The 19,155-nt window shown below is 38.8% G+C and overlaps 1 protein-coding gene across 5 annotated transcripts in view; it reads right to left on the reverse strand.

Annotated features, from left to right (window-relative positions):
- The window catches only part of PRIMPOL (primase and DNA directed polymerase), a 53,071-nt gene extending 34,071 nt beyond the window's left edge, over positions 1–19,000 (reverse strand). For 3 of the 5 annotated variants that reach the window (XM_035004261.1, XM_035004257.1, XM_035004256.1), the window contains exons 1-3: positions 13,257–13,603; positions 5,849–5,946; positions 4,830–4,959 (exon numbers count right to left, since the gene is read on the reverse strand). In XM_035004261.1, the coding sequence (XP_034860152.1) occupies positions 4,830–4,959; positions 5,849–5,946; positions 13,257–13,562 (534 nt within the window). In that variant the 5' untranslated portion in view covers positions 13,563–13,603. Of the gene's footprint in view, positions 1–4,829; positions 4,960–5,848; positions 5,947–13,256; positions 13,604–15,083; positions 15,195–17,384; positions 17,454–17,831; positions 17,899–18,779 lie in introns of those variants that run through there. The other 2 variants (XM_035004260.1, XM_035004258.1) reach the window with 2 other exon arrangements.
- Positions 19,001–19,155: the final 155 nt, after the last annotated feature.

Consider the following 19,155-nt stretch of genomic DNA (forward strand, 5'->3'; position numbering starts at 1 on the left):
ACTAAGAAGTACCATATGTGGTTATCTTGACATTAGCAAAATGCTTATAAACTGCCAAGCATTTAGATACCTAACAGTTATATAATATAATAACTTGTATTTATTCATGTCATTTTTACATTATTAGAGCAACCCCTCCCACGCTCTCTGTATTCTTTAGTAAGTTCTTACTTCCTCAGAGGCCTCCTCAATTTCCCTCTCTACATCAACTCCCCCTTCATACTCTGTCCCCAGTTACAGTACTTACACAACTACAATTTTATGTTCATTTGTGTGATTATTTTGACTTCGGTTTCCTCTCCATTACAGAGGCTATCCCTCACTACCCGTTCTCGCCTGCTTCTGTGGAGGTAGAATGCTGATTACCTGGATACAAGGCCATCCAGAATAAAGACCACACTTCCCAGACTCCCTGGCAGTAATGTGTGGCCACAAGACTACGTTGAGGCCAATGGGATGTGAACAGAAGGAAAGCAGGTGACTTCTCAGTTATACTCTTCTAGGGGAGAGGCATGCCCGTCCCTTTACCATGTACTACTGACTGGAAAGCAGATATTGTGATAGTGAGCCATTTGGACAATGTACATAAAGGCAACACCTCAGGAAATAACAAAGCAACCAAGCCTAGTCTCTAATGTAATGGAGCATACCCAGACATTACATGAGGGAGAAAAAAATCTCTATCTTGTTTAAGTCACTTTTTTTTTTATTATGGTAACTAAGCCTATCCTAATTTGTTATCCTCCCATCGACTATAAATTCTATGAAGGCAGAAGCTAGGTCTCTGTGGGCTAAACCATGGTCTCCCGAGTGCCTAGACACACCGACACTTACTAGAGGCTGAAACATTTTGATAAATGAATAAAGTCTAGTTTTATACTTCGGAGCTATACAGAATAAATGTAGTGACTCTGCAGGTTAAGCAAACAAACGAAAAGCAACCCTAATCATTTAAGTTAACTTTCCCAAGTTAAACTTCAAATAAAAATTTAAGACATTTAAATATTAAAACTACAAAATCCACAAGTTAAAAATATGATTATTTGAGCAATGTTGCCTGTCAGTATAGTTTTACAAATGCACTAGCACCAGAGTCCATTCCATTTGGCAGAAGGGGCTTACTAAAATTTGTCAGTTAAGTCATTGACTCAAAGGATGATATGTTATCACTAGCTATTATTAGTCAGTTACTTCTTAACCATCTGTTAAGAGTTAATCTAATTTATGTGCCTCTTCACATGGAGACTCAAAAGGAAAAGTACTTACTGGGTTACACACTTGTTATACAAAGTAACCAATAAATGAAATTAATCTCCATGAAAATATGTATGAAGATTATATTATCTAAAATAATCCAGGGGCACCTGGGTGACACAGTTAAGCATCCCACTCTTGGTTTAGCTCAGGTCTGATTTCAAGGTCATGGGATGGAGCACTCAGCTCTGCTTAAGATTCCCTCTCCCGTTGCCCCTCCCCCTGCTATACCCAGCAGGTAAACCCAGTTGTGTAGAGATTGCTAAAAAAGACCACCACTAGGTAAAGCAATCTTAAGAAAAAAGAACAGAGCTGGAGGTATCACACTTCCAGGTTTCAAACTATAATACAAAGCTATAGTAATCAAAACAGTATGGTACTGACACAAAAGTACACACATAAATCAATGAAACAGAACAGAGCGCCCAGAAATAAACCCACAATTAAGTGGTCGGTTATTCAATGACAAAGAAGGAAAGAATATACAATGGATAAAAGACAGTGTCTTTAATAACTAGTGCTGGGAAAACTGAACAGCTACATGCAAAAGAATTCACTTTCGTACATCATATATAAAAATAAACTCAAAATGGGTTAAAGACCTAAACTGAAGACCTGAAACCATAAAACTCCTTGAAGAAAACAGACTGCAAGAATCTTTGGATATTTGTCTTAGCATTATTTTTTTTTATCTGTCTCCTCAGGTAAGGGTAACAAAAGCAAAAATAAACAACTGGGACTACATCAAACTAAAAAGCTTTTGCACAGTGAAGGAAGCCATCAACAAAACAAAAAGACAATCTACTGAATGGGAGAAGATATTTACAAATGATATATCTGATAAGGGATTAGTATCCAAAATATATAAAGAACTCCTACAACTCAACACCAAAAAAACCAATCTGACTTTTAAAATGTGCAGAGGACTAGAACAGACCTTTTTCCAAAGAAGACATACAGATGGTCAAGAGACAAATGAAGAAATGCTCAACATCACTAATCATCAGGGAAATGCAAATGAAAACCACAATGAGGTATTACCTCACACAAGCCAGAATGGCTAGTATCAAAAAGACAAGAAATAACAAGTGTTGGCAAGGATGTAGAGAAAAGGGAACCTTTGTGCACTGTTGGTGGGAATGTAAATTGGTGCAGCCTCTATGGAAAACGGTATGGAGATTTCTCAAAAAGTGAAAAATAGAACTACCAAACGGTCCACCAATTCCATTCCCAGGGATTTACCCAAAGAAAACAACAGCACTAATTCAAAGAGACACATGCATTCCTATGTTCATTGTAGCATTATTTCCAATAGTCAAGATACAGAAGACACCTGCATCCACTGATAGAGGAATGGAAAAAGAAGATGTGGTATATATACACAATAAAATTACTCAGCCATGAAAAAAGAATGACACTTTGCCATTTGCCAGCACCGGTATTATGCTAAGTGAAGTCAGACAGGGAAAGTCAAATATCACATGGTTTCACTTATCTGTGTAATCTAAAAAATAAAACAAACAAGACAAACCAAAACAGACTCAAAAATACAGAGAACAAGCTGCAGATGCCAGAGTGGAGGAAGTAGGAGTATGGGCAAAATAGGTGAAGCAGATTAAGAGACAGAAACTTGCGTTATAAAATACATAAATTACAAGGATGTATGCACAATAATATAGGGAATATAGTCATTAATATTATAAGCTTATATGGTGACAAATGGAAACTAGACTTAACATGGTGAATCTTATATAATGTATATAAATGTTAAATCACTATGTTAATATACCCTTAAAACTAGTAAAATATTAGATGTCAACTATACTTCATAATAAATAAATAAACCTAGGGGCGCCTGGGTGGCTCAGTTGTTAAGCGTCTGCCTTCGGCTCGGGTCATGATCTCAGGGTCCTGGGATCGAGCCCCGTATGGGGCTCCCTGCTCAGCAGGAAACCTGCTTCTCCTTCTCCCACTCCCACTACTTGTGTTCCTGCTCTCGTTATCTCTCTCTCGCTGTCAAATAAATAAATAAATAAGTAAATAAAATATTTTAAATAAATAAATAAACCTAAGTAAGGGAAGGGGGAAGCCAAGAGAAAGCTAACATTACATGACTTTTTAAAAGTATTTGCATACATTTTTCAAAAAATTTTTAAAAAAAGAGTGATTCAACATAATCAGCAGATACTCTTCATCAAAAACATTTTAAGATATATTTTTAAAGTTATAAAATGTGTCATCTATAGTTAACATCTAAAAGAAAAAAATTAAGGGGCGCCTCAATGGCTCAGTCAGGTGGGCATACGACTCTTGATTTTGGCATGCATATGCACTCTCTCTAAAAAAAAAAAAGAAAAAAAATTAAGGGTGCCTGGGTGGCTCAGTTGGGTTAGGCATCCAACTTTTGATTTCAGCCCAGGTCATGATCTCCAGGTCATGGGATCAAGGCCCATGTCGGGCTCCGTGCTCAGCGTGGTCTGCTTGGGATTCTCTCTCTCCCTCTGCCCCTCCCCTGGCTTGCTCACTCTCTCTCAAAATAATAAATAAAATAAAATAAAAACTTTAAAAAATTTTAAAAGGGAAAAAAGAAAAATTAACCGATAAATGTTAATACCTACTTCGAGCCCAAGAGCCAATATAAGTTTAATAAAACTTAATGTAATAAAATCTTAAAAGATTTTATAAACAAATATTAACAGACTTTAGTTGAACAAGCCCATATTATCCCTTTTGTTAGTAACTTCCTGGTTGACACTGCTAAATCAAAAACATATACTAGAATTACAGTCTTTTCTCTTTGTTAAAAAAAACAATGGGGCGCCTGGGTGGCTCAGTTGGTTAAGCGACTGCCTTCGGCTCAGGTCATGATCCTGGAGTCCCGGGATCGAGTCCCGCATCGGGCTCCCTGCTCGGCGGGGAGTCTGCTTCTCCCTCTGACCCTCCTCCCTCTCATGTGCTCTCTCTCATTCTCTCTCTCTCAAATAAATAAAAAAAAAAAAAAAAAAAAAAAAAAAAAAAAAAAAAAAAAAAAAAAACAATGATAACTGTATTTCTAGATCATGTTTTACCAATACTATTGGACCTGAAATAGGAGTTAAGTTTTTCTAGACCGTAGTCTCCTCATTTATGATGGTGTAAGACAGAATAATTTCCAAAATTCCTTCCAGGACAAAAATTAGGACACAATTTTTAATCAAAGTTTTCTTGAAATTCATCTCAGTAACCAATTTTTACAGTAAAAATTACTTTGCCTAACTTTTACCAGAGTCAGCTACTTGTAATAGAGAGTTAATATATAATTTAAAAACAAAGTTTCCAAACTGCTACCTTTCTCAAGTCCATTTTTAATAGATATACTAATATTCCAATATATATGGACCTAAACTGAACCTCTGACCATTTTAGAAGTTTACTCAGAGAAGTCATATTATGAAACGAAAAGTCAAAAGGAAGAGAAGAAAAAGGTGGTGAAACACAGAACCCAAATATTACATAGGTTGGACTCAATGAATGAATGAATAAGTGAATGAAGAGATATACAGATATAAGGAGAAAAACCTGAGTTTGTAACTTACCTCAATGAGTAATGCAACCATCTTTTTCCCATCAGCTTCTGGATTGGCAAGTTTGTTAAATTCCAAATCAAAATAAAGCTTGCACACAGCATTTTCAGGAATGACTTCATAGCAGTGTAAGAGATTTTTTCTGAATTGAATAATGCAAGATTGTTAGGTTTACATCTTATACCTTTTTAAAATCATGGCAGTTGATCTTGTATCTCAAGATACTGCATTAACTGTGATTGAATGACTTATAACTACGGCATAATGAAGACATGGCAAAATGAACAACTGCTCTCTGTGGGTTTAGGGATCATATTATTAAGAGCTCCATCAAAGAAGATGTAACAATCATATTCTGTAACAGTATTTAATTTGAAAATATGGTCAACCTCACGCTGTTATTTATTCACAGAATTCTGACATTGTATGACCTTTCTTTTTTCTTGGTGTCATTATAGAAAGAATCTTGTCTGAGAAAAGAACTTTCTTTCTCAAACCAAAATCTCAGGATCTACACATGTATTCTTGGGATTTGATAAATGAGAATTTTTAAAGTTTTGTATTTTCATTAAGAAAACAGTATTTTAAAAATTGGCTAAAAACATATTCTGAATCACCTGACTTCAAAGAGCTTTCAATGCTCACATGTGGATCAAGAGATAAGACTTTAACATGGGTTAATAAAAATACATACTGCTTCGGTATGTAAATGATGACCTGTGCTAAGTGAATTCCAGATGGCATCCTACAGAAGTAAAAGGTTTGTAATCTGAACAAGAGGTGATGGGGGATTGAGTCATCACATGCGTAGGAACTCAAAACACACACACAATTGCACACTTTTCTCCTGGCACCAGGTAAGATCATGCAGTGTTCCATGACAAGGAAGCTCCAGAATTCAATTCTACTATTAAAGGAATAACCAAATGGGGGATGGAGATCTACAACAGTTAATTCAGCCAGAATTAATTTCACAAACATTACTAGATGAAGGAAATGTAACTTTAATGTGTTGTCCTTTACAGACTTACCGGGATTTATAATAAAACCAAAGTTGAGCATAGGTTGTCACCAGGTAAATACGTCGTCCATCGCCCACTTTGTATTCCAAAGCAAATACATGAACATCCTTTAGAAGATCAAAAAATTAATAAGGCACAAATCCAAAATCAACTGTAGCTATGCAATGTTCATGAAGAATTTTATCAAATTTTGGAAAAGTGGAATTTGAACATCTTTATTACTAAAAAATGAAATACAATTATTACATCTATGCCAATTAAAATCTAATTATATTTATTTTTATTCACTCAAGTAATACGTGCTCAAGGCAGAAACAATTCAAATATCCAGATCAAAAAGAGAAAAAAAAAGGAGAAAAATCACTTTTCAATCACTCCAGCTTGACTTCCTATTATAGCTTCACTTTCTAGTTTATGAAATTGAACTATTTCTTTTAAAGATGTATTCATTTTAAAGAGAGAGAGAGAGCTCACGTGCATCACAGGGAGGGGCAGAGGGATAGAGACTCTCAAGCAGACTCTGCGCTAAGTGCAATTTTCCCTCCTCCTCATTTCATCCTTAAAAATTTCATACTCCACTCATTCGTTTCCTCATATTTCTGTGGGTATTGTTGTACTTCTCCACTTAAATCTAGTCATTCTATTATTTTTCAGTCCATGGATATGGTCATTCTTCCTCTAAGCATAGCTTCTTTTATTTATTTTTTTTTAAGTTTTTTTTTTTTAATTTATTTATTTGACAGAGAGAGAGAGCACAAGCAGGGGGAGCAGGAGAGGGAGAAACAGACTCCCCGCTGAGCAGGGAGCCCTCCATGGAGCTCAATCCCAGGACCCTGGGATCATGACCTGAGCCAAAGGCAGACGCTTAATTGCTGAGCCACCCAGGCGCCCCAGCACAGCTTCTTTTAAATGTCATTATGTGTTCCCTCTCTCGCTGTGTCTCTCTCTGTCAAATAAATAAAATCTTTAATAAATAAACAAATAAATGTCATCATGTGAGAGTAGGACAAATAGGCTGAGTAGGAGGATGCTGAGCTCACCTCCCATGGACACACTGAGGTAACCACCACAAGTAAAGCAACTTGCTCTGAAAACAGTCAGAGACCAGCAGAACAGATCTTCCACAGCTAAAGATGTAAAATCAGGGCAACATCAAGAAGGGTAGGAGGGGGTAAAACAAAAATAGGAACCAAAACCTGGTACGGAGAACCACAAGCAGGACGGTTAGCACAGGTGTAGAAGTCCTCCCTGAGGAGGAAGAGGATCAAGCCCCACATCAGGCACCCCCAGGCCTGGGGACCTACAGCAGGAGAACTGAGAACAAGTCCCCATTCCCTAGTATGTCTGGTTGTTGAAAATCACCAGGACTTAACTCTCAGACAGACCCCACTGTTCCAGGGCCAACACACTGTATTACTCGGTCCAAGACCCAGCACACAGAAGCAGCAGTTTGAAAAGCAACTGGATTATATACAGGAAGATTTATTGACTAATTTTAAGACCAGTGCCAGAGGAACCAAGATAGGGGTAGGAGCTCCCTCGGGAGACGAAAGCGCTAGTGGGTGGCATTTTTCTTGCCCTCCTTTGCCTAGCTGGCCCGACAATGGTGGGAGCCAGTCCTGACTCTGTCTGCCTGCCCCATTTCAGTGCTCCCCAGGCGACTGACCCCATCTAACCTGCCTGCCCTGACAGGCACTCATCCAGCGTGGCTCTTGCCTCACCATAGCTGGCAGACAGCCTCGGCTGGGACCAGCACCCCCAAAAAGCAACACCAACCTGGCCACACCCAGCAGACAGCCCCGGCTGGTACTGGCACCCCCCAAAGCGAGTCCTGCCCCAGGCAGGTGAGGAGCTGCGGTGGCTGCAGCCAGTCCTCTCAGCCAGAGGCCTCAGGTTCTAGCCCGCCACGCCACGCACCTGCAGCAGCGCCAGCCAGGCCTCAGGGCCGACAGCACTGGGGACCAGCTCTTCCCACCCGTGTGCCCACGCAGTCACAGCCAGTCATTAGAGTCTGCTGACCTGGGGGCCAGGACTGTCCAGCAGGGCGCCCAGAGGAGCCACGGCCACAGTCATTGCTGACGGACAAGGAAGGCTGAGGACCAGGCCCAGCAACCTGGGCACAAGCAGCTGCCGCAGCCTGGGCACGACAGGAGGTCACATGCAGTCACAAGGGGACACCCCCACAGCGACTGGTTCCTGTGACCGGCGGAGGTTGTGCTTCTGGGCCCCCAGGACACCTGTCACATAAAGCTACTACTCTGAAGACCAGGAGACAGAGCTGACCTACCTAATACATAAAAACAAAAACACAGAAAGTCGGACAAAATAAGGAGACAGAGGACTATGTTTACAACAAAAGAATAAGACAAAACCTTGGAAAAAGAAATGGTGATAAGCAATCTACCTGACAGACAGTTCAAAATAATGGTCATAAAGATGCTTACCAGACTTGAAAGAAGAGTGGATGTACTTTGAGAACTTCAACAAAGAAATAAGAGATATAAAAGAGAAGGAATCAGAGCTGAAGAATACAGTAACTGAAATGAAAAATACACTAGAGGAAATCAGAGCAGATTAGAGGATGCAGATTTTGGAAAGCATCCAAGCTGAACACTGAAAAGAAAAGGAAATGAATAAAATAACCATAGGTTAAGGAACCTCTGGGACAACATCAAGTGCACTAACAATCACATTATAGGAGCCCCAGAAGGAGAAAAGATAAAGAGGCAGAAAACTTACTTGAAGCAATAATAGCCTAAAACTTCCCTGACCTGGGGAAGGAAAAATATAACAACTCCAAGAAGCACAGAGAGCCCAAACAAGATGAACCCAAGGAGGTACACACCAAGACACATGATAACTAAATGTCAAAATAAAAAGATAGAGACTCTTCAAAGCAGTAAGAGAAAAGCAACTAGTTACATACAAGGGAACACCCATAGATTGTAAGCTGATTTTTTCAGCAAAAACGAGGCAGGTCAGAAGGGGCTGGCATGATATATTTCAAGTGCTGAAAAGAAATAAACCTATGTCCAAGAATACTCTACCCAACAAGATTACCATTCAGAATTGAAGGAGAGATAAAGAGTTTACAGATAAAATTTAGAAGAATTCTTCATGACTAAATTGGCTTTCCAACAAATTTTAAAAGGACTTCTTAACGTGGAAAAGAAAAGAACATAACTAGAAGAAAATTATGAAAGGAAAAAATTTCACTTATCAAAGAAAACATATAGTAAAAATAGATCAATCACTTATAAAGCAAGTATGAAAGTTAAAGGACAATAGTAGTAAAATATCTACAAAAATTAGTTAAGGGATACATAAAACAAATAGATGTAAAATATAGCATCATACACTTAAACACGGAGATGGGAAGTAAAAATGTAGCACTTTTAGAACGTGTTGGAACATCAGCAACCACCAAATTTATAGACTGCTATATACGTAAGATATTATACATGAACCTCGTGGTAACTATACGCCAAAAACCTGTAACAGATACACAGAAAATAAAGAGGGAGGAATCCAGGTATAACACTAAAGAAAGTCATCAATCACAAGGAAAGATAGCAAGAAGGAAAAAACGAGAACTACAAAACCAGAAAACAACTAACAAAATGGCAATAGGTACATATCTATCAATAATCACTTTTAAACGGACTAAGTGGACTAAATGCTCCAGTCAAATGACAAAGCATGACTAAATGGAAAAAAAACCAACCCCATCTATATGCTGCCCACAAGAGACTTCAGACTGAAAGACATATAGACTGAAAAAGAAGGGATAAGATATTCCATGCAAATGAATGGAAAAAAGATATTCCAAGCAAATGAAAATGAAAAAAAAAAAAAAAGGCAGTACTTATATCAGACAAATTAGACTTAAACACTATAAAAAGAGACAAAGAAAGGCATGACATAGGGGCTCCTGGGTGGCTCAGTCGGTTGAGCATCCAACACTTGGTTTCGGCTCAGGTCATGATCTCAGGGTCCTGGGATTGAGCCCCTTGTCCGACTCTGCACTCAGCAGGGAGTCTGCTTGAGATGCTCTCCCTCTGCCCCTCCCCCACCTGCATGCGCTCTCTAATAAATAAATAAATCTTAAAAAAAAAAAAAGAATAGCATGACATAATGATGAAGGGATCAATCTAACAAGAGGATACAACAATTATAAATGTCTATGCACCCAACATAGGAGCACCTAAATATATAAAGCAAGTATTAATAGACAAAGAGGGAGAAAGTGACAGTAATACAATAATAGTAGGGTAATTTAACACCCCACTTACATCAATGGATAGATCATCCATACAGAAAATCAATAAAGTAACACTGGCTTTGAATGACACGAGACCGTATGCATTTAATAGATATATACAGAACATTTCATCCCCAAAAGAAGAAAACATATTCTTAAAGTGCACATGGAACATTCTCCAGGATAGATCATATGTTAGGCCACCAAACAAGTCTCAATAAATTTAAAAGGACTAAAATCCTATCAAGCATCTGTTCCAACAATATGAAACTAGAAATCAATTACAAGAAAAAAACTGTAAATAACACAAACAAATGGAGAATAAACAACATGTTACTAAACAATGCATCAATGGGGTCAATGGAGTCAATGGGGAAATTCAAGAGGAAATAAAAAAAATACCTGGACACAAGAGAAAATGGAAACACAATGGTTCAAAATCTATGGAACACAGCAAAAGCAGTTCTAAGAGGGAAATTTATAGCAATACAGTCCTACTTCAAGAAATAAGAAAAATCTCAAAAAAGCAATCTAAACTTACACCTAAAGGAACTAGCAAAACAAGAACAAAGCCCAAAATTAGAAGGAAGGAAATAATAAAGATCAGAGTGGAAATAAATGAAATAGAGACTAAAAAGATAATAGAAAAGCTCAATGGAATTAAGAGCTGCTTCTTTGAAAAGATAAACAAAATTAATATAGCCAGACTCACCAAGAATAAAAAAGACTCAAAAATAAAATCAGAAATAAAAGAGAAGTTACAACTGACACCACAAAAATACAAAGGTTTATAAGAGACTACTACAAGAAAATATATGCCAACAAATTAGACAACCTAGAAGAAATGGATAAAGACTGAATCAGGAAGAAACAGAGTATCTGTACAGATGGATTACTAGTAATGAAAGTGAATCAATAATCAAAAAATTCCCAAAAAACAAAAGTCCAGGACCAGATGGCTACACAGGTGAATTCTCCCAAACATTTAATAAAGAGTTCTCAAGCTATTCCAAAATATACAAGAGAAAGGAATTTTTTTTCTTTTTTTAGGAATGCTTCTGAATTTGTTCCACAAGGCCACCAGCATTACCCTCAAACCAAACCGGACAAAGATGCTACAACAAAAAAAAGGAAATTACAGACCATTATCCCTGATGAGCGCAGATGTAAACATCTTCGACAAAATATTAGCAAACCTAACACAATACTTTAAAAGGATCATTCACCATGATCAAATAGGGTTTATTCCAGGGACACAAGAATGGTTCAATATCCACAAATCAACATATACAACACTTTAATAAAATGAAGGATAAAGATCAGATGACTACCTCAATAGATGCAGAAAAAGCATTTGACCAAATTTAACATCATGATAAAACTATCAACAAAGTGAATATAGAGGGAACACAACATAAAAAGACCATAAATGACTAACCCACAGCCAACATCATACCCAGTAATGAAAAGCTGAAAGCTTTTCCTCCAAGATGAGGAAAAGATAAGATGCCCATTCTTCCCACTTCTACTCAATATAGTAGTAGAAATCCTAACCACAGCAATCAGACAAGAAAAAGAAGGGGAAAAAAGGCATCCAAATTGGTAAGGAAGAAGTAAAACATACAGATGGCCAACAGACACATGAAGAAATGCTCAATATCACTAATCATCAGGGACACGCAAATCAAATCAAATCAAATCAAATGAGATACCACCTCACACCAGTCAGAATGGCTGGTATCAAAAAGACAAGAAATAGGGGCACCTGGGTGGCTCAGTTGGTTAAGCATCTGACTCTTGATTTCAGCTCAGGTCATGATCTCAGGGTCCTGGGATGGAGCTCTGAGTCAGGCTCAGCATTCAGTGGGGAAGTCTGCTTGAGGATTCTCTCTCTCCCTCTCTCTTTACCCCTCCCCCACCCTGCTCTCTCTAAAATCAATCAATCAATCTAAAAAAAAAAAAAAGGACAAGAAATAACAATGCTGGTAAGGATTTGGAAAAAAGGGAACACTTATGCACCACTGGTGGGAATGTAAGTTGGTGCAGCCATTATGGAAAGCAGAACGGAGGTTCCTCAAAAAAAATTAAAAATCGAACTACCATACAATCCAGTAATTCCAATAATTCAGTATTTACCTGAAGAAAATGAAACCACTAATTCAAAAAAGTATATGTCCTATGTTTATTTGTAATAGCCAAGTTATGAAAGATACCTAAGTGTCCATTGATAAATAAAGATAAAGAAGATGCAGTATATATACACAAAAGATTATTACTCAGCCATAAAAAAAAAGAATGACGTCTTCCTGTTCACAACAACATGGATGGACCTAAAGGATATTATGCTAAGTGAAATAAGTTAGAGAAAAACAAAAATCATGATTTCATTTATATGTGGAATCTAAAAACAAAACAAACCTGAAATAGACTCATAAATACAGAGAACAAACTGGTGGTTGCCTGAGCAAAAGGGGATGGAGAGACAGGAGAAATAGGTGAAGGGGATTAAGAAGTATAATCTTCCAGTTATAAAATAAATAAGTCATGATGATGAAAAGTATGGCATAGAGAATATAGTCAATAATATTATAGTAACTTTGGTGATAGATGGTGATTAGACTTACCATGGTGAGCATTTTGTAATGTATATAATTGTTGAATCACCATGGTCACCTCAAACTAATATACTATGTCAACTATATTTCAATTAAAACTTTTTAAAATATCATTACAAATTTTTTAAACTAATTGTCACTACATGGCTCATTCTTTTTCATTTATTAAGTAAATGGCCAAAAATTCATAGGAATAATTTCTGTAAATAGTGTGATATTTAGGGACACCTGGGTGGCTCAGTTGTTAAGTGTCTGCCTTTGGCTCAGGTCATGATCCCAGGGTCCTGGGATCGAGTCCTGTATCGGGCTCCTTGCTCAGCTGGGAGCCTGCTTCTCCCTCTGCCTGCCACTCCCCCTGCTTGTGCTCTCTCTCTGACAAATAAATAAATCTTAAAAAAAAATAGTGTGATATTTAGATCACAATTAAATTCTTTTGATAGATCATGTGGATTGAAATGAAGACAAACAACAGACTTTTTTTTTTTAATCCTAAGTTATAGTAGCTTCACAAAAAAAAAAAAGTAGGAGACAAGAAAATTACCTCTTTACAGCTTTTAACAAAATTAAAAGCCTGAGTTTGCCGAAGGAATAGTTTCCAAATGGAGGGTGGTTCTTCTGGCTTGGACAATCTTGGTCTGTATACTGAGGACAATGGTTTCCTCTCATAACGAGATGCTCGTTCTTCAATTTGCTTCAGTCTTGCTTCCCATTTTCTCTCCATTGGTTTAGAAGTTACGGGAAAGTAAATTGTATCCCATGTAAGATTTCTGCAGTTAGTACTAAAACAAACAAGGACATCAATTTCTTTGTTCAGAATATATTTTTTTGGTAAAACTTCAAAACCCATTTCGTAATGGTTATTTCCTTAACTGCCTTTATATATAATACATATTATGTATATATATACTATGTATATACGTATATTATATAACATATATACTATGTGTATATACGTACTATATATATATGTGTATATATAGTTTTGCATGGAGTTTTAATGTGAAGTAAGAATGGGGCTAGTTATCAGGTAGCTTTAGATCTTGGCTCTTCCATCTAACAGTGCTATGATTTTAGAAGCACCCTAAGCCTTACCTGCAAAATGGGGATCAATGTCATCCTGAACACTTTATGTAATTATCATGAGGATAAATGTGATAGGACGTAAGAAAACGTTTTGTAAATTACAAAGCCTCATGTAAACATAAGTGGTTTTTGTATCATTATGGTTTTTATTAGAACCACTTTATTGCATCAAGCACTATCTATCTTGCCCAAGTAGTGCTATTACGTTGGCCATCACTCTTGTGCTGTTTCTTAGCACAGAGTTCATTTCTAGACACCACTGTGCAGTTCCCTTTTCTTCTGTTTCTATCCATTGCTCTTCTTTTGTCCCAACACGATAGTTAGTTGGGAGAACAATTCAGTGTATAAATGCGAACTGCAATATTGGTTAGTTTTGGTTTATGTTAATCATAAGCATGTTTAAAGATAGGAATAAACACATTTTAACCTGTGTCTGTTAATTTAAGGACTGTATTTTTGTCATTAGTCAATGTGAAATAGCAGTCTTTTAATCCTTGTTTATTAATGACATGTGTTTTTTGTTTGCACACAATATTTCCATGTTAGCCAGGCCAGGGTAAGGGGGCCAGGAAACACTTTTATGATTTGGGATTTTGGTTTACTTACAAAAAAAAAAAAGGATCGCCTTTTAGAAGGGGAGAAAAGCTTGCATTGTAGGTAAGTAATGGCCACAAAATCTCTGCCATTCCTCCTATCAAGAGATGGTATCTGAGCCCACTCACTGATTCTGTACTTGGCCATGTGACTTGCTTTGGTCAATGCCGCATCAACAAGTGTGAAGCAAACCGAGGTGTAGTAAGTGCTTTTGCGCTGGATTTGGCTATGCCGGGAGTCCTGCCCTGAGACTGTCATGCTAGAACTCTGGTCTCACAGAGGATAAAAGGACATCAGGAGAAGAATCAAATTACCCCAGCTAACAGCCAAGACCAACTAACTCTCAGGTATATTGAGTTCAGATGTTTTGGATCATCCAGACATCTGAATTCAATGCCTGAGTAAGCCTGAGTGAGTTCAGGTGACATCTGCCAAAGACCTGGCCAGTCAACCCATAGAACTGTAAGAAAAAATTAACTTGTCTTAAGCCAAGAAGTTTTGGTCTGGTTTTTCATATAGAAATCGATAGCTGATGTAGTCTCCCTCTTCTTTAGTATCATCTTCATTAGTAATATCATAATTTATGTAGAAAACACATATAATAGTTTTTTAAAGTGAAATAACAACATGTACTAAAGCATTCAAGGGAAAAATTCCTATTTACCTCTGGCAATGCCTTTCCAGTACTTACGCTTATCGAGTTGATAAATATTCTCTTGAATTTTTGCAGAAAACTTTGCAACACAAACTCAATGGCAACTGATATATTCCTGGGAAGGAAAAACAGGTTCATCCTAAAAGACTGAGATGGTAGAATATCATGACACTGTTAGATTTCACACTGGACTTCAAACATATCAGACCCAAGAAAGATTATTGTTACACCTGATCCACATGAAAATTATATTTTATAAACCAAGAAACAAACATAATTCTAAAGGTTTCAATATAATCTTCATAACAGATATGCCTAGAAACAGAATACAATTTCACTGGTTTGAAGAGCTGGAATAATTTTTAATGAAATGGCTTTTTTCAATATAAAGTGACATAGGACTCCAGATTGCTAGATTCTGAGTATTCAGTTTATTTTAATCTGCTTCGCATACAGATAAAAATCCTTTACATTTAGACAACCTAAGTGAGAAACTGACTTTCTTCTATGAAATGTACTAACTTTTAATAAAGCCCACTGATTACTTAATGAAGAAAATAAACACAGAATGCAGTTAGACAGGATTTGTAGCTCTAGTACCTAGCCAGTAACTGACAGAATAACCATGTGAATGTTCACACTTAGTGACACGGACATCAGGAAAACTTTTGATTTTGTAAAAAAAAAAAAAAAAAAAAAAAAATCCAATATTTTTTATGTACACCATACATGAAAGTCATGGAGACACAATGGAAAACCAGTCTGACACTTACCAGACTGAAGAAACCACAATGTCAACAGAGGAAAAAGAGGAATTCAATATATGTTGTGCTCTCATGTTCTCTACACAGTTCAAAAATTTTAACAGCTGGGTTGAGGGTCAGAAGACAACTGGGGGCTGGACTACTGGCGCAGGAGGGTTGAATGACAAAAGCAAAGGAAATGGAGACAAGGAAGGCATCTGGCATTCTGGTTTGGGACTATCGTATTCCTCATCCCTACCCCCTGGGATAAGAAATAGGTCACCATTTTAGAAATGCTTTTAATTCCTGGTAGGGAAGGACTGCTGTCTTTCTTTTATATAACTGTACATCAAAAACCCCTTTTCACACAGGGGCCGTAACTATTTTTGGTAAGTTTCCAAGTTCCAAAGAAAAATATTTGTTGTATTTTAAAATAATAGGTTTAAGAGCTCTATTATTTATTTCTTCACATTGCACCACAATGTTAATTTCTTTCTTTTTTTTTTAAATTAAGCTCTATGCCCAATGTGGGGCCTGAACTCATGACCAAAAGGTCAAGAATCACATGGTCTACCCACTGAGCCAGCCAGGCGCCCCCCTCCCCCACCCCGCCCACAATGTTATTTCTTAACATTGTGTTTAACCATGGTCAATACTGATTTTACAACTAAAGGTGGTCAGGCTAGAAAAAAGGCTGGCTTAGTCCTTTTAGAGGAACTGTAGTGGGAGAAGAGGCAGAGGGAAGGAGGAAGAGAGATGACACAGCCAGCCAACCTCAGTAGCCCTGGTTTCCCTAGGTTTTGCCTAGACTTGCCCAGCTCAGACACTTGAAAGCTTGAGTCCCAGGACCAGCTGGAATAGACAGCACATGCTTCATGATTCCTGGCCTCTAGGGAAAGCTTCTTTCCTCTTTTGTCTATCACAAGTCAACTCCTCTTTCCTCTGCCCTGAGAACATATTCATCAGTATTTTGTGCTTTCTGGCATATATGTTCAGTGCCAGTATTTAGTCATGCTCTGGTATTTGGCAATATATATTTTTTTTTCTTAAAAAGATTTTACTTATTTATTTGAGAGAGAGTGAAAGCGAGAGAGATCACAGAGGGAGAGGCAGACTCCAGGCCGAGCGGAGAGCCGGATGTGGGACTCCATCCCAGGACCCCGGGATCACAACCCGAGTCGAAAGCAGATGCTTAACCAACTGAGCCACCCAGGCGCTCCTGGCAATGTTTTCTTTCTTTTTTTTTTTTAAGATTTTATTTATTTATTTGACAGAGAGAGATACAGCGAGAGAAGGAACACAAGCAGGGGGAGTGGGAGAGGGAGAAAGAGGCTTCCTGCCGAGCAGGAAGCCCGATGTGGGGCTCGATCCCAGGACCCTGGGATCATGACCTGAGCCAAAGGCAGACGCTTAACAACTGAGCCACCCAGGAGCCCCCTGGCAATGTTTTCTTAACATAATCCCCTTTATGGCCTCTTGGAATACATTTGTACTATTTCTCCCACTGCTAGAATAGTCATAATAAAGTATGTGATTAAAATTTATTTATAGTATTACTGCTATATAAGAGTACATTCCAGATGAGCACATTCACCTTTTCCACTTCGGTCATTTTGCCTCTCAGTGCTTGAACAGAAGCAACTCATAATTTCCCAGAAATCTCCTGTAAGAGATAAAAAAACCTACAGTGATCTATTGTTCTTTTCCAGTTCCCCCCTTCTACCATCCCCACGGGATCCCCCATCCAAATAGCCTAACTCTCTGCCAGACTAATCACCCTTAAAACCAGATTTGTAACTTTCCATAGCAACACTCATTAATGATTCAGAACATCACTCAATTCACACTTTGGCTTACCTCAAGAAATCCAAACTCCCTCGAGAATCTAGAGCAGATTCTAAACCACTTTACAGTCTCCAGAATCGAAACTACTTAATCATTTTATTTCTTATTGTTCAGGCATCTCACCAACTGAATGATAAGGACCACGTCCTGTCCCTGGCCCACTACAATCACCCTCTTGCATATATATTCCTCTTACCTGGAATGCCTCACTTGCCTCTCCCTCTTCCAGGCCCAGATCAAAGTCGGCCACCTCTGAGACAATTCTGTAAAAAGAAATTAACTGGATTCAGTCAGAAGACATCACCTCTAGCCAACCCTTTTACTATGTTAAAGTTTCACTAGACTAATTAGTATAATTTACAGGAAAACAGAAAACCACTGCTGCTGCTTTAACTGAAGTATCATTTTAGTAAGAGTTTAGCACAGGAAGGGGTGTGGGCATCACAATGGGGTGATAGGATCTGTGCAACCATACTAGCACCTTCCTTATGAAGAACTGCACGCTGAACCACTGGTAGGGTTCGGAGGGGGTCCTAGTCTTCAGTTTTACCGCAGCAGAAAAAAGCCTGCCAAACACTGGTCCTCTCTCAGTTTGGGAGGGATTAAGAAAGGCCCAAGTGTTCTTCTTGGGATGCAAATCTAACTCCGGTAATTCTTTTAGCAAGAGCAAATGACTTAACTTTCTTAAACCCGTGCAGGGATTGGGATTCCTACCTCCAGGAGTTGTTGAAAGGATAAAATAAGAAAATGTGCTGCGAAAAATGTACTAAGCACTCAACAAAGGGCTGCCATATATATATGTATATATAATATATATATATATAACGACGTCTATTTATGGACACACTACGGCCCCTGACTTATACCCGAATAGACAGAAATGTTGGGGGCAGGCTGGTTCTTAACGTGGGAATCCCTGACTTAGAAGGATGCCCTGAACCTCTTGAAGTTTGATGCAGAATTTCGCGCTCGATTGTGTTGATACATTCTGCGAAAACGACTCCTTGTTTGCATCAGGGTCTGAACGTATTCGTGAACCAAAACAGGCGGGGAAGCAGTAGCGCAGGGAAGGAGGACTTAGGGGCAGGGAACTGGGGGTGAGCCAAGGAAAGGCCTCAGGCACCAGAGGAGAAGTAGAGATTACCAGCGCGGGTCGCGGCCTGCTCCCCTTCCTCCGGGAGGTCTGAGTGGGCGTCAGGCCCGCCTTTGACTCCCTCCTCTCTGCTCCCTGGGCCTCGCGAGGCGTTCAGGCGTCCCTCCTTTTGCTTTCAGAAGCCCGCGCCGCCAGCGGAAACCCGCGGGTTCTCACTTGCAGGCGGGACCAGTCTTCAAACCAAGCGCAAGGACGAGGCCAGAGCGCGGGGAGGGCGTGCCGACAGGAAGGGACGCTCAGGCCTATGAGGGAGCGGCAAGGGGCGGCGGGGGCGGGGAGAAGAGTGCGCAGGGCCTATGAGGGGGCGGCTGGGGCGGCGGGGGCGGGGAGAAGAGTGCGCAGGGCCTATGAGGGGGCGGCTGGGGCG

This window comes from Mirounga leonina, unplaced genomic scaffold (genome assembly GCF_011800145.1).
Source record: "Mirounga leonina isolate KUSES-001 unplaced genomic scaffold, KU_Mleo_1.0 Mir_128, whole genome shotgun sequence".
Classification (NCBI taxonomy): Eukaryota; Metazoa; Chordata; class Mammalia; order Carnivora; family Phocidae; genus Mirounga; species Mirounga leonina.